Raw genomic sequence first — 15,608 nt, 5'->3', positions numbered from 1 at the left:
CCATTATCTATCAATCGTCCTAGCCGCACCTGCAACGTCATACATACTTCGCTGCCAATTATAAGGCACATAACATCAATATTTCATACCATGTTTGAGAAAAATAATTACAAGTTCCTACCTAAGTACATGCCATGTATAAGTTTTTGATGTAGAAAACGTTGAACTGCCTGAGCCGACTCGTGCGCGAAGCCGATGACATCATCTGCAGGGTGAAGAGCAACAAAGAGCAGGGGCATCTTTCTATTGGCTTCTCTACTGGAAGATTCGTGCTGAACATTATGAAAGGTAACTGTATCATTTTTGACCTATCCCTAATCCCTACTCATGATGAAATCTATTACTATCTAGGTACTTAACATACCTAAGTATGTGTACCTATACATATTCTGCGTCTTTTACATTGTTCTTGTGGTTGTAGCTTTCTAATACCTACTCCAATTTAGGTAGGTACCATTGAACATATCTTCTATTACGTATGAGTGAGGTAATTAATTAATTTTACTATAATGGAAGTAGAAATCCTTTGACTATACTGGAAGCCGATTGTTTGAGTTCTATTATTTTTAGGAGGAATAACCTAAAGTAAAAAATGTCCAAGGAGTTTCAAGATAACAAATATGGTTTGTTTGCCACCAGACACATTGCCGTTGCAAAAAAATACTTACATAATAATTTGGCAGGAATATTCGAGTCTCCCACAAAGCTGGACAGTGCGCTGGTGGAACAGCGCGACCCGGTAAAGTGCTACGGCATGCGATTCTGCGCCACCCCCGTGACGGTGGGGCGGTTCGGCGTCGAGCAGTACTCCATCCCACAGCTCAGCGAAGAGGAGCAACACCTGCTCGCAGACGCTAGGTTAGTATTTTACTGTATCGTAATGGTAGGAATGTTCGAGAGAACCTCACTCTTGACAGCGCACTGGAGCAGAGTGACCCGGTAAAGTGCTACGGCATGCGCTACTGCGCCACCCCCGTGACGATGAGCCGGTTCGGCGTCGAGCAGTACTCCATCCCACAGCTCAGTGAAGAGGACCAACAGCTGCTCGCAGACGCTAGGTTAGTATATTACTGGCAGGAATATTCGAGTCAACCACAAAGCTGGACAGTGCATCTGGAGCAGAGCAACCCGGTAAAGTGCTACGGCATGCGCTACTGCGCCACCCCCGTGACGGTGGGCCGGTTCGGCGTCGAGCAGTACTCCATCCCACAGCTCAGCGAAGAGGAGCAACAGCTGCTCGCAGACGCTAGGTTAGTATGTTGCTGTATCGTAATTGTAGGGATCGAGTCACTGTCAACTCTCGACAGTGCACTGATGGAGCAGAGTGACCTGGCAAAGGTACCGTACCTATACAGTATCGATCTGGTAGAGTTACATGCCAATTTCAAAATAGTACATTACGGTACAAGTGAAAAAAGAGAAGTTTGAAACGAGTGGCGATTAGGGATGTACCGACTAGTCACCGACTAGTCGGGAAAGCCGACTATCCGGCCACATTTGTAGTCGGCGAATAGTCGGCGACTAGTCGGCAAAACAGGCCGATTAGTCGGCACTTTATAAGTCATAGAAAAATAGTAAAAAATAAATTAACAGCTGATATAATTGTACTATGTACCGATTCGTTATACCTTGGTTAGTCAAAACAACAAATATCTGTGATCATCACAAAAATAAAAATGTCCTAGGCAGGATCACTAACCTACCCACTAAGACAAACCGGTTGTTAAAAATGGAAAATATATAAATATTCTCATAGACCTTTGAAAACATGAACTTGTAAAAAAAATTTAAAGCGCGAACGAAGGACCACAAATGTAATTCTAAATTTCTGATGAATTTAGTTGAAAATTATGCTCTGGCCGACTAGCCGACTAGTCGGCCGACTAATCGGCCACCCAAGCGCCGACTAGTCGGTAGTCGGCCTAGTCGGCCAAATCACTAGTCGGTACATCCCTAGTGGCGATAAATTAAAACACGAACGAAGGGAGGGGGAGTGTTATAAATCGACACGAATTACGAATTTCCTTTTTCGCACGTGTATCGTACGACGTTTTTGTAGCTGTTCCGTATTAGTGCGATATATATACGCACCAATATGCACCTACAGTAGTAGCGGTTAGTTCGTTACGGAGCGATAACCATTGGGATGTTGTCTATTTGTAGCGATGTTGGTTCAAGTGTGTTAGGTTTGGCCCACTTGAACCAACCACTTAACTCAGGGTAAGTGGGCTGTCATCTGTCAAATTCCATATAAAATGGTGGGTTAACCCTCGGGTTAATCCTCCATTTTCGTTGGTGCAAGTGGCTCTTAATCCATACTAATATTATAAATGGGAAAGTGCGTGTGTCTATTTGTTTGTCCGTCTTTCACGGCCAAACGGAGCGACGAATTGACGTAATTTTTTAAGTGGAGATAGTTGAAGGGATGGAAAGTGACATAGGCTACATTCTGTCTCTTTCCAACGCGAGCGACACCGCGGGCAAAAGCTAGTATAAATATATGTATAGGAAAGACATAGCCCCGTCTTTCGTATGAACCCTACGAGTTTATAATTTGCAGATGTGATTTAGAAGATATGTTGAACCTCGGGCGATGCTACGCTACCGGTGAAGATTACACTCTACACCCTTGCAGGTACTACGAAGTCGACTGTTGCAACCCACCTCCGTGTCCACAAGTCAGAAGTTCTAAATAACTACTTACAAATTACTGAGTCGATTTAAACTGAATTAGGGCGATGAACCTACGTAGCAACATCGCAGCATAAACATAGTCAAGTAATACATACAGATCATACCTAATGTAACAGTCTGTAATTAAAAGTGCTGACCGTTTTATATTGTACAGAATTATTCGTAAGATGTGAGCAGGACTAAGCTTAGATACACATACGCATATGTAGTGGGTTGACTGTCTTACTTCAATAAAGCACTTGTTTAGTGTTTTTTTCTTTTTTTGTTAAGGTAAAATTTAATTATCTAAATACATGCATGCTACATGCTACATTAATAAACTTCTTTATCGTAATTTTATAACTTTATTATATTTTCATATTTGTAGGGTGACCATGAAATTTGCAAATATATTAAAACCTGTATAAACAGTAAAAAATAAGTACCTACGATAGTTATGCAATAACTTACTGAATGGGCAGAATGATCCTCACGACTACTTGGTCATCCTATAACGATATTAGCTTAGCTGTTCCTATTTAGCGTAAAATGTAAACTTGTGAAAGTCCTTTAGTTCTTTGAAAGTCATAAAAATAAATCCATTTTTAATTATTAAAATATTTCATATGTAACTTTTATTTATTTAGGACAGCACGTGTAGTAGGTATACGGCGCGAATGCACGTGTAGCGACATCTTTCTTGGTCACGTGTTGAGGGGCTTCAGTTTTACTTTCTTCTGATCGTATACTTTTCTAAAGGGGTTGTTTGAATTGTATAGTATCGCCAGGGGCGTTTTTTTATGAAATAAGTAGTCGCTGCTCTAATTTACCCAATTCATGAGAGTATATATAGGTACTATAACCGGACAAACATACAAGAAGGTAATTTCCACAGTTTAGCCCTGTTTGAATGAGAAATGTTAGTTTTCGCTTGGTCAATAATGGTTAAAATGTTGGAGGTTCTAATTTTACACCCAACGTAGTATAAATGTATTGGCGATTTATTAATGAATTCCTTTATGACGTAAATCGATGCACGAATCGTAATTTAGACCCCGGTATTCGAAATAGTGATAAAAGAGCACTTTTAGCACTGATAGACCTGAGCCATATCCATCAAAATCGAATTATAACTTGTAATTAAATTCCGCACTCGCCTGTTTAGTTCCGAATGATTTCCCGGAAACCATCATACAGTTCTTCAACCTCATTATCGTAATGGATCGGATTAAGTAAGTGGATACCGCGGTAGCCATGAACTTCAATATTGGCATTAGTTAAGTTGGAAGGATCCTCGGCTAATCCTATTGATTAAAAGAGGAAGTATTACGCGACCTACTCGTACACGCACACGTGCGGGATTGCTCTTGAACCTGTAACGTGAGGCCTTCGGGCGGGGGTGGGATGAGCCGCGCTTCCGTGTGTGGCTCAAGTGACGCGTGCAGCGGGTCATATGGGTCCAATCTATTAAGCTCGGCGAACTCTTCTGATTCTGAATTTGGAACTTACTTTTATTACTATAAGAGTACTCGAATTTCACATGTAGGTGTTCTCATCTGCTTGAGTGTTTGTACTGTTTGTACACCCTACGAGGACTAATGATGTTAAAGATTGTAGGAATAGTTTTATCGAAACGATTAGGTATATTTGTCATAAGTGCATCGCATATAATTGTTCTAGGTTTTATGTAATTAATGAAGTTCACAAGTAACATTTTAGGCAAGCTCTGGTGGCCATGGTTCAAGCCGGTGCTGGCTCAAGGTGGTTGTTATTTAGTCATTCAAGGTCTTGAGGAAGGTGAAGTAACTGAAGGACGTCTTTAAAATCTGAAAATTTACAATACAAAATACATTTGTTAATAATAAGATATCTACGTGAATGACAATCGAAAGGTTTTAAGTAATTGAACTCTCCGTTTACTCGGCAATAATATACAGGATGTCCCACGGCGATGCCACATGGAGGGAAAGTACCTAAAAAAAGTTTGTCAAAAATGCCCTTTTTCTCGCATCCTGTATGTTTTTCCAAAATCTGTAAATGCCATTTTTCATCAATTTAAAATTGATGGATGGTCCCCTAAGACTATTTTCATGTAGGACTACGGGATCTCATACCGGCCTTACTGACCCGCTATCAAAATACACCCTGTATAAGTCCTCATACCAAAAATTAAAAAAAATTGAATGCACATTTACTAAGTTTTGAAAATAAAATAAAGTCTTCTTTCAGCAAAATATGCTATCTACGATATTTAAGGTACTTTCCCTCCATGTGGCATCGCCGTGGGACACCCATACAACCATTTCAGTCGCAAAATCTTCAAATCAGTAACTAACTGTCAAATGTGACATAACGCGTGGTAACGTCGTGCAAACAATGCGACCGTATTGATACAATAACAAAATGTAGTCGTCGTGTGCACTCGTTACGGTAACAAAATGTGTACGAATTTGTGGCTGTCAATGTCACTGTCAGAATGACTTTTAACGACACTTTATTAGTCGACGTTTGCACACATAACGGTAACAACATGTGGACGAATTTGTGGCTGTCATTGTCACTGTCAGAACGGTTTCTGACAGTGACATTGATAGAATTTGTACACACATGTGTAGGTCTGATTACCGAACTGCTCCTAAACCACTGTATCCGCAAATGACAATCTGAAATACAAAGGTTTCTCAAACTGTCTTGTGAAGTTGTGGACTGGTTGCTTTGAATAATTTAAATATGAGCGAATTAAATAATAATAAACGACGACGACCATTTAAGCACTCTTCGACATTTTATAGAAATGTGGGAAAGTTAAGAAAAGTGCAGAATGATAATACAAATAGATAAGCACTTTATAGTTACTTAATGTATTAAATATATAATTTTTAATTCTTATTGATAAAAATGAAGTGTAGTGTTGCTTTACACAATAAAAGTAGGAATCAAATGAAATAGAGTATTTACTGTGATATTAATAGAATTTCTGTTGCGCAATGATAGTTTTTTCAGTACAGATGCTGCTTTTTTTAACGCAGTAGTGCGAGCAAATCAAGCAATGATTCATTTCTTGTCTGGTCGAAACTCTTAGCTTAGATTTAGGTACTGAAAATCGTCGTACGATACACGTGCGAAAAGGACATTCACAACTCGTGTCGATTTAAAACACTCCCTTCGTTCGTGTATTAATTTATTGCTACTCGTATCGATTTTCCTCTTTTCCGCACTCGTATCTACAAGTATTTTGTTTGGGTTACAAAAAAAAACACATTATTTACTCTACTACGTTTTATTTATGTCTCTTTAACATTACAAATTTGTAGACACTTATCTAAACAAAAATCTTGACAAAAGAAGTACAGATCGCTGAAATTAATGTTGATAGTAATATTAATGACGACTACTTCAACAAGTGTCAATTGTGAAATGCCGCAAAATACTAGTTGCTCTATAGAAGACCATATGATCCCCGATCCTTTACAACCCAGCAGCTCGGTACGCACGTTACAATTTTTTTTTAATCTTCTTTAGTGAGGGCAACTGAGTACGACGGCATATTTAATTGTTTATAAAGGTTGAGGATACCTGGAAAAAATTAATACAAGAAGCCATTTTGAAAATATAATAAATATTCACTGCTTTCGGTCACGCGTGTACGCTGCGACCATTTTGCGACCGTTTGTCGACCGTTTGATGACCGTTTGGCGACTGTTTTTAGGGTTCCGTAGTCAACTAGGAACCCTTATAGTTTCGCCATGTCTGTCTGTCCGTCCGTCCGTCCGTCCGTCCGTCCGTCCGTCCGTCCGTCCGTCCGCGGATAATCTCAGTAACCGTAAGCACTAGAAAGCTGAAATTTGGTACCAATATGTATATCAATCACGCCAACAAAGTGCAAAAATAAAAAATTGGAAAAAATGTTTTATTAGGGTACCCACCCCCCCTACATACAAAGTGGGGGCTGATATTTTTTTTCATTCCAACCCCAACGTGTGATATATTGTTGGATAGGTATTTAAAAATGAATAAGGGTTTACTAAAATCATTTTTTGATAATATTAATAGTTTCGGAAATAATCGCTCTTAAAGGAAAAAAAGTGCGTCCCCCCCCTCTAACTTTTGAACCATATATTTAAAAAATATGAAAAAAATCACTAAAGTAGAACTTTGTAAAGACTTTCTAGGAAAATTGTTTTGAACTTGATAGGTTCAGTAGTTTTTGAGAAAAATACGAAAAACTACGGAACCCTACACTGAGCGTGGCCCGACACGCTCTTGGCCGGTTTTTTTTTACATGGAATATTACCGTCTTAATCCATATTTTAACAACTTTATTGGTTTTCTAGCCATTATTTTTATTATTTCAGTATAGTATATGCACCGGAGCACTATAACTTCACCAATCAATATACATAACACGCAAACACCGAGTAGTCAATAATATTATTACTGGTTAAACTGAGGTAAATTGATGGCGCGTTGATAAATTTAGACTTATTTTATGAAATTACTCGAGCAATTTAATTGGCCATGGTAATTAGCCCACATTATATTACAAATGCAAACAATATTTATCTTTAACAAATTCTTACGCCATTACATTTTAATGTCAAATGATTTTATTTCTTTTTTACTTTGACGTCTCTGACAGTCGCCATTTGAAAAGAATGAAATGAACGAATGAGGGAAAGTAGTCGCCAAACGGTAACAATGTGTGCACGCGTAGTGCACACTTCTGTCACTTCTGTGACCATTTGTGCCTGTTACCAATCGTCCCCATTTGGGTCGCCGCGACTAAACGTCGACCGTACTGCGACTAAGCATTGAGACCCGAAGACCTGTGTGTACACAAAATAGGAGGATTTGCGTAGGAACGGCGACCGATTATGGTTATATGGGACACCCTGTATAAGAATATGGTAGAAAAGAGCAAGTAGGTAGTGGGTGGTGCATGAAAATATATCACGTCCTTACGTATACGCTACTATAGGCTGTATAAAGATGCGGTGTGGCAATCCATTATAGTTGTGCGTATCAAAAGTGTTAATACAATGAAGATAATCTTGACAAAACCTCAGCTTACTGTGGTCGTCAGCAGGTGGCAGACAAAGCACTGGTTGGACATGCTCACTGGACGCGCTGTCTAGTTTCTTGGTCAGGAACGTACCGTGCTCATAGTTTGCACGTTGATGGCGGTGACGGTTAGCGCATACGGCTATGGGCTGCTGCAGCTCTAGCCGCTTCTGTGTGGCTGTTTGATCAGCATCAGCAATATACCGTGCTCATGGTTTGCAAGCCGACGACGGTGACACCGAGCGCGCGCACGGTGATGAGCCGCAGCAGGAGGCAAAAAGAAGAAGGCTTTGACACGCTCACTCGACGTGCTCTATCGGTGCTCAGTAACAACGTACCGTGCTCATCGTCCGCACGTTGACGGCGGTGACGCCGAGCGCGCTCACGCCTATGAGCCGCAGGAGGGAAACAGCGCTGGTTGGACCAGCTGTGCGGTGCTCGGTCAGCAACGTTCCGTGCTCATGGTCTGCACGTTGACGGCGGTGACGCCGAGCGCGCTCACGCCTATGAGCCGCAGGAGGGAAACAGCGCTGGTTGGACCAGCTGTGCGGTGCTCGGTTAGCAACGTTCCGTGCTCGTGGTCTGCACGTTGACGGCGGTGACGCCGAGCGCGCTCACGCCTATGAGCCGCAGGAGGGAAACAGCGCTGGTTGGACCAGCTGTGCGGTGCTCGGTCAGCAACGTACCGTGCTCATGGTCTGCACGTTGACGGCGGTGACGCCGAGCGCGCGCACGGCGATGGGCTGCTGCAAGCGGCGCAGCAGCATGCACGCAGAGCGTCGGTTCGACACGTTCATGCTTTCCCACGGAATTAAATATGCTGTCGTCGCAAGAACCTCGCTCTTTAGTTGCAAAGAAAGAAATTTCATTTAATGAGATTTAATCCCTGCTCTATCTATATGCAAACAATGCTTCTAGCTCTTTCAAATTTAGCCGACATAGAGTTAAATACCTACATACGAGCAATGAAATATAATACTGTTTTAGGTATCTACAAAAGTCCAATTTTAACTAGAAATAATTTTTAAGAAAAAAATCCGCCTTCCTTTGGGGTTCTGGTGATAAATACTTTCAAATGTTGGATTATGTTATCAATTCGTCTGTATATTTTTTAATGTTTGTTATTCGATATCTCTGTCATTTCTGAACCAATTTTGAAATTTGGATGATTCTGAAGTACTTATAGATGAGAATGATTATCAGAACGGAACTCTAACCAGGGCCGGCTCACTCTTCATCAGCAGTTCCACTGCACCAAATGTCACTGTTCTGGACGTAAGTGTATGCTGTTCTTATAAAAATACCAAAGTCACTATAAGTGTGCCGTTCAGATTTGAGGAGTTCCGTTCTGACCATCATCAGGAGTTCCACTGCACCAAATGTCACTGTTCTGGACGTAAGTGCATGATGTTCTTATAAAAATACCAAAGTCACTATAAGTGTGCCGTTCAGATTTGAGGAGTTCCATTCTGACCATCATCAGGAGTTTTACTGCACCAAATGTCACTGTTCCGTACGTAAATGCATGCTGTTCCTTTAAAAACACAAAAATCACCATATGTATGCCTTTCAGATTTGAAGAGTTCCCTCGATTTCTCCAGGATCCCACTACCAGAACTGGGTTCTGAGAAAAATGGGACCAATCTGTATGCATATACATTCAATAAAAAAAATAATTTCAAAATCGGTCCAGTAACGACGGAAATATCGAGGAACAAACATTAAAAAAAAAAACAGACGAATTGAGAACCCCTTCCCTTAAGATTTGGAAGGCGGTTAAAAAAATATAATCGTTGATTTTGAAGGTATTAAGGAGTTTACGTACCTTGGTGTTAACTATCTCGAAAATGGTTGATATAATTATGAGCTGCCCAAAAATTGTCACTGTAAGGGGGCCATATTTGGTTAGAGCATCGGCGCCCTGAAACATAATGATTTGTAATCTAAATTAAGATGACGTAATGACGTACCTACTACCTAGGTATCAGTGGCGGCTGGTGAAAATTTCTGCTAGGCAACACTTAGCAAAAAGAAACCTACCGTAACATTAGGTACTTTACTAATAATCAATTTTAGGCAAGCCGGTGGGAATCGGCTTGTATGGACCAGCCGCTACTGCTAGGTATAGGTAATTACTGTAATTAGTTATTCCTGTAACAAACAACCCATAAAAATAACATGCACCTCGATAGCAGTAAAATAGGCATTATTGAATTCCATTGCCTTGAAAACCTTAAAAGCCGCCATAAAAAATAAAAGAACTTACACCTGCTGATAATTCAAGGAGCATTATACATCCTGATACTTGGTGAAAGAGAAAATAAATAGCTAACACCGGCCCGAAAAACGTCGACACGTCATCTGTAAAACTAAAAAAAAAATATAATCTTAAAATAATTACCACGTCAAAGAGGAAGTCAAACATTCCGATTAAACCAGCAGCGTAGTTAGTGATTCGAAAAGTGGAATGTTGGGGTTTCAAGGTATGAAAGGTCCATAATGTTCGAGTGGTGAAAAATGTATGTGAACAGGAATAGGAATCTTACCTTACAATTAATAGATGATGTTGAACACACTCTTTTATTTTTTCCTTAATTATAAGATTTTCTGTCGCTGTGAACATTGGTGATATTACGTTGGCGCAAACCACATTCTGGTTTGTTCTTTCATTGCGTGCGTTTACCATATCTGTGGGGTTCTTGGGCTTAGGAAAGGTCAGTAGACTATTATTAAGCACTTCAATATGGCCGATTATTTGAATAACGAATAACGAAATGAGTAGGTCTATAGCACCAACTAAAATGGCGCATCCGAACACTACGTAGAAGTTGAAGACTGTGACAAATTTATAGTGTTCCACTGGGTCAAACCCTGGGTAAGAGAAGTAGACGGACAACTCGACAGTTGTGTTGTCATCCGTGTATGCCCCGCTACTGATGTTGTTGATGATGGGCATCATGTTGAACGCGACTGCACAGATCATCGACAACGCCAGTGTTATTGTTACAGCGCGGTGGGATAGCAATTCTAGCTTCTCATATATCTGGAAATAGAATAAAAACCAATGATTTAATTTTATACTAAGAATCATGGATGCAGTTACAAAAACCAATATGAAATACCGACACCGACCTTAAAGTAGTAGCTGCCCTTATGTTTGAAATGTATAAGATGAAAATAAAGCAGAAACCGTTCCACTATTTCTCCATATCGATGGTGCAGAGGAAGAAATAATCGAGCCTTAGAAACAGACGAAGAGAACTTGATACAGAAACAATATTAAAACAACAGTAAAGCTGTAATATTAGTATTTAAAATAAACAACAACCATGACCAGCTTGGTCTAAGAATGATTTATTCAACTGTTAAATCATAGACACGAAACCAGAAAGTCAAAGACATACTCTACATCTCCCTTTTCAACATAAAGTAAAATAATAAAGGGGGCCACGAGGCCGCCCTCTGTTCTTAAGACGGTTGAGTGTAAAGTGTTTGAGGGAGACCTTACGGGTGCAGTGCGGGTGCTTATGTCGGATGATGGGCTGGCACCGCCGAGCGCGGAGACTCTTTCCATCTTGCAGTCGAAGCATCCAGTCCCGTCTCGGCCTTTAGTTTTCCCTCAAGAGCCAGACAGGTCGTTCACTGCCTTAACGGTAAGCCCAGAAGACGTAGCGCAAGCTTTGGCATCGTTTAATAACAGTTCAGCTGCCGGTGTGGATGGAATCCGTCCAGTTCATTTGAAGGAGCTTGTGTCTGCCTCTGCGGGCGAGAGTGGAGGTCGCTTGCTGGAGTGCCTAGCAAAGTTATGCAACTTTTTGCTTAGTGGACAGCTAAACCCAGAAGTTTGCCCCTATATTAATGGAGCGTCGTTGTGCGCTCTTTCGAAAAAGATGGCGGGCTAAGGCCAATCGCAATCGGTAGCACATTTCGCCGATTAGTGGCTAAACTGGGGTGTCGAGCGGTGCGAGACGAGATGGCGGCATATATGCGACCTTTCCAGTTAGGTTTTGGAACTAGACTTGGTTGTGAGGCTGCCATACATGCGACTCGAGCGTTCACACAGGATCCTAGAAATAAAGAATCTGTTCTAGTAAAGCTCGACGTAAAAAATGCCTTTAACTCGGTTGAGCGTGATATTTTGTTGTCAGAAGTCAGGGAGAAGGTGCCTTCTTTATATCCCTTCCTGTTCCAAGTTTATTCCGCCCCATCCAATCTTTTTTACAACGGCTCCCTTGTCCTTTCCCAGGTAGGCGCGCAGCAGGGGGATCCTTTGGGTCCGTTGGTCTTCAGCCTGGCTATACAGAAAGTCATCTCTGGGCTAGCTTCGCCGTTAAACATTTGGTACCTGGATGATGGCACGCTCGGGGGCAAGCCGAACGAAGTGGAGCAGGACCTGCGTAATCTTCTGCCACTTTTTCGGGATCTGGGTTTAGAAGTAAACCCTGAAAAATGTGAGTTTTTTCCCTGCAGTGTAGAGTCCCGTGTTTCTTTCCCTGTGTTCAGTAGTTTGCTTCCTGGACTCAAGGAAGTGTCGGCTCACTCTTTATCTTTGCTGGGCTCTCCAATTTGTTCAGAGGCTGTTCCTGAAGCCTTTAATAAGAGAAGGCAGCTTCTTATGATGGCTGCGGAAAGATTAAAAGATCTTCCGGCACACGTAGCACTGGTTCTTTTGCGGGTTTGTTTTGCTGTGCCTAAAATTATTTATTTTCTGCGCACCGTACCAACCTGGTTGCACCCAGTTCACATCGACTCCTTTGACGGTGTATTGAAGGAATCGGTGGAACGTTTGTTAAATGTCTCCCTAAATCCAGATCAGTGGGCTCTAGCGTCCTTGCCCATACGGAAGGGTGGATTGGGTATACGACGTGCTCGGGATATTAGTCTGCCGGCCTTCTTAGCATCGTCAGAGGGGTCGTGGGTCTTGTTACTAAAATACTATCTTTGAATGACGACAGAGCCACGATTCCTTTCGCGTCTGATGCTGTGGCGGCCTGGCAGACTTTAAACCCAAATACATCGTTGCCGGATAAACCGCACATACAACGGATGTGGGATGAAATAGGTGTGAGACGGGTTTTTGATAGCCTGCTGGAAAATGCTGTAGGTGCAGATAAGGCGAGACTTTTGGCTGTTGCAAGGCCTGAAGCTGGTGCATGGCTACAAGCACTACCCTCTCCGCACATAGGTACTCTTCTCGACAACGACTCAATGCGGGTGGCTGTCGCTCTTCGCCTGGGCTGCGATGTTTGCGAACCTCATAAATGCATCTGCGGCTCTATGGTGGAGAGTAATGGCCATCATGCGTTGAGTTGTTGTCGGTGTATGGGGAGGTTTCCACGGCACCATGCCCTTAATGACATTATTAGGAGAGCACTTGTGTCGGCAAATGTGCCGTGCATGTTAGAACCTCCAGGCCTCAGCCGGTCCGATGGAAAAAGGCCAGACGGGCTGACACTCGTACCGTGGGAGAAGGGTAAGTGCCTACTCTGGGACGCTACGTGTGTCAGCACGTTTGCCGCCTCGCACATCGGCCGGACAGTCCGGACTGCTGGAGCAGCGGCTGAACTAGCAGCATCACGGAAGCGCGACAAATATTCGGCGCTGCTGTCGCGCTATCTATTTGTCCCGTTGGCAGTAGAGACGTCGGGGTGTTGGTGTGCGGAGGGGAGAGCCTTTTTGATCGAATTGGGGCGGCGGCTCAGCGACAGAGGCCATGACCCTCGTTCCGGGTCTTTTCTGATGCAAAGGCTGTCTATCGCAATTCAGCGTGGGAACGCATCGAGTGTGATGGGCACCTTTGCATCTGAGAGGGCTCGGAACGAGTTTTGTGAATAGAATTTAGTTTTATAGTCATGTTAGTTTTAATAGAGTAGTATTATATTAATTAGTATTTTTAAGTTAGTTTTACATGTACCGATGACTTTTGAATAAATGCTTTTTCCATTTAAAAAAAAAAAAAAAATAAAGTATAAACAGTATAAGACGTGTAGGAGGTCTAACATCTCTGTTAGATCTTCTGAGTGGTAGAGGAGCAGGGTCTTCTATAGCACTCGTTGACGGCATCTCAGTCTCAGGAGCTAGAGCTGGAAGTAGGTCAGCGGCTGGCGGCTGCTGAACAGCAATCTGAGACCACGCCGACTGTGCATGAGGTTGATCAGGTTTTCTACCTTTATCCAATTTGATGAACCACGAGTTTCTAGTCTTTAAATTTCCATAATAATCTTTTATGATCGTGGGCTGTTGGTGATTTTGTAGACTACCTGGTTTCCAAATAGTGCTATTTTCGTTTTCTTTGTACACTATATTTTGCCCCTCTTTGAAAATGTCATTTTATGTCTCGTGTGTTGATCATAGTAAAATTTGTTTTGATTACTATTATTCAGTGAACTATCTTGAATGTCATTATGCAGTTTTGGTTTTAAGAGCACATTATTTATAGGAAGTTTAGTTTTACAGAGTCTATTGAACAACAACTGAGAAGGTGAACTTTTAAGACTAATGATTGGGGTATTTCTATATTCCAACAGAAATAACTCAATATCAGTTTTTGTTTCAGCTGCTTTCTTTAGAAACACTTTGCAAGTCTGGACTGCCTTTTCTGCTGCTCCATTGCTTTGATGATAATGAGGACTAGAAAACACAATTTTGAAACCCCACTCTTTGCTGATATTGCGGAATGTCAATGAATTGAAAGGCATATTATCAGAATATAATACTTCCGGTATACCATGTGTTGAAAATATGCATTTCAAGACGGTATTGGTTGCTAGTCCTTTGACGTCTGTTTTGTATCCATTCCAGCTCTCTAGCGTTGAGATGGTTTTTCTGAGTGGAACTGGGTGTGAAGAACCGACCTTTTCATAAATATGTACGGGTAATACATATTAATCAGATTCCCTTTGGGAGCGTAGGTTCGTATCCTACCGACTGCGCCATGTAATATTAGTATTTAAAATAAACAACAACCATGACTAGCTTGGTCTAAGAATGATTTATTCAACTGTTATATCATAGACACGAAAGTAGAAAGTCAAAGACAAAGCTAAACATACTCTACAAAAGCTGAATAAAAAAGTGTACTTATTTATTGATTTAATCTTTATTGTACACAAAAAAGAAAAACTTATAGTACAAAAGGCGGACTTAATGCCAGACAGCATTCTCTACCAGTCAACCTTTAGGCAAAGCAGAGATATTGTGGGCGGTGATATTACAACTAATGCTCAATATCAATTAACTTGCTTGCAGTTTGCTTATTAATGTATTTGTGTGTATGTATACTTACGATAGCCAAGATAGCAATAAACAATGTTAAATACATGTGCCCCACTTCAAAGAAAGATAAAACATGGAAGTTGTCGACCAAGAAATAGACTTCTAAACTGACGGTGAGAACTCCGAAAGGTATAAGGCCAAAGCTATAGTACTTGTATAGGGGGTGAACCTTGCCGCCGGCTATTTGGTATGGCCACGAAGCTGATATGGTAAGAAATGCCTTTAGTATTTTGATGTAACTTATTGACAATGCGTCTCGTGGTCTGTGAAAAAGCATACGTACATCCATTAATATTATATGCTATGTAGTAAGTATTATGTGTACGGTCAACTAGGCTTGTGCCGTTTCGTTCGTTGATCGGAGCGCTCCGATCTCGTTCAATCGCTCCCACGAACTAGTTCGCTCTTTTAGGTCTTTTGCTCATTTAGTTCAGCCAGACCAGCGACCACTGCGGCGAAAGTCGAAAAGATCAGAACGAAATAGATAGGGATCCGTCAAAATAGTTGTGTCAAAATGATACGAATAGTCCGTAACGAGATAGACTTCAACTTACATTCCGGGCTGCGATTAAAAGGTCAGTGATTTCACTGAGTTCAAC

At 41.5% G+C, this 15,608-nt stretch overlaps 2 protein-coding genes across 2 annotated transcripts in view; one reads left to right on the top strand and one right to left on the bottom strand.

Annotated features, from left to right (window-relative positions):
• Positions 1-2,945, top strand: part of LOC125225016 — a 99,199-nt gene extending 96,254 nt beyond the window's left edge. Inside the window, exons 41-43 of the mRNA XM_048128517.1 lie at positions 156-288; positions 684-858; positions 2,561-2,945. Of these exons, the coding sequence (XP_047984474.1) occupies positions 156-288; positions 684-858; positions 2,561-2,696 (444 nt within the window). The 3' untranslated portion in view covers positions 2,697-2,945. The remainder of the gene's footprint in view (positions 1-155; positions 289-683; positions 859-2,560) is intronic.
• Positions 2,946-4,387: 1,442 nt separating this feature from the next.
• LOC125228221 (odorant receptor 13a-like) lies at positions 4,388-15,070 on the bottom strand. Its single transcript, XM_048132713.1, has 7 exons — positions 15,020-15,070; positions 10,867-10,974; positions 10,281-10,777; positions 10,001-10,103; positions 9,560-9,655; positions 8,421-8,576; positions 4,388-4,499 (listed from the first exon to the last, which is right to left on the bottom strand). The coding sequence occupies exons 1-7, from the start codon at positions 15,053-15,055 to the stop codon at positions 4,446-4,448; spliced, it is 1,050 nt and encodes a 349-aa protein (XP_047988670.1). The 5' UTR covers positions 15,056-15,070; the 3' UTR covers positions 4,388-4,445.
• Positions 15,071-15,608: the final 538 nt, after the last annotated feature.

This window comes from Leguminivora glycinivorella, chromosome 1 (assembly GCF_023078275.1).
Source record: "Leguminivora glycinivorella isolate SPB_JAAS2020 chromosome 1, LegGlyc_1.1, whole genome shotgun sequence".
NCBI lineage: Eukaryota > Metazoa > Arthropoda > Insecta > Lepidoptera > Tortricidae > Leguminivora > Leguminivora glycinivorella.
This window is presented reverse-complemented; position numbering and strand designations above follow the sequence as displayed.

Coding starts and splice junctions, on each gene's coding strand:
- LOC125228221 (XM_048132713.1), bottom strand. CDS start 15,055: ATGTATTTAACATTGTTTATTGCTATCTTGGCTATC. Junction 10,975..15,019: donor TTATTGCTATCTTGGCTATC/GTAAGTATACAT, acceptor TCTGTTTCTAAG/GCTCGATTATTTCTTCCTCT. Junction 10,778..10,866: donor AGGGCAGCTACTACTTTAAG/GTCGGTGTCGGT, acceptor TTCTATTTCCAG/ATATATGAGAAGCTAGAATT.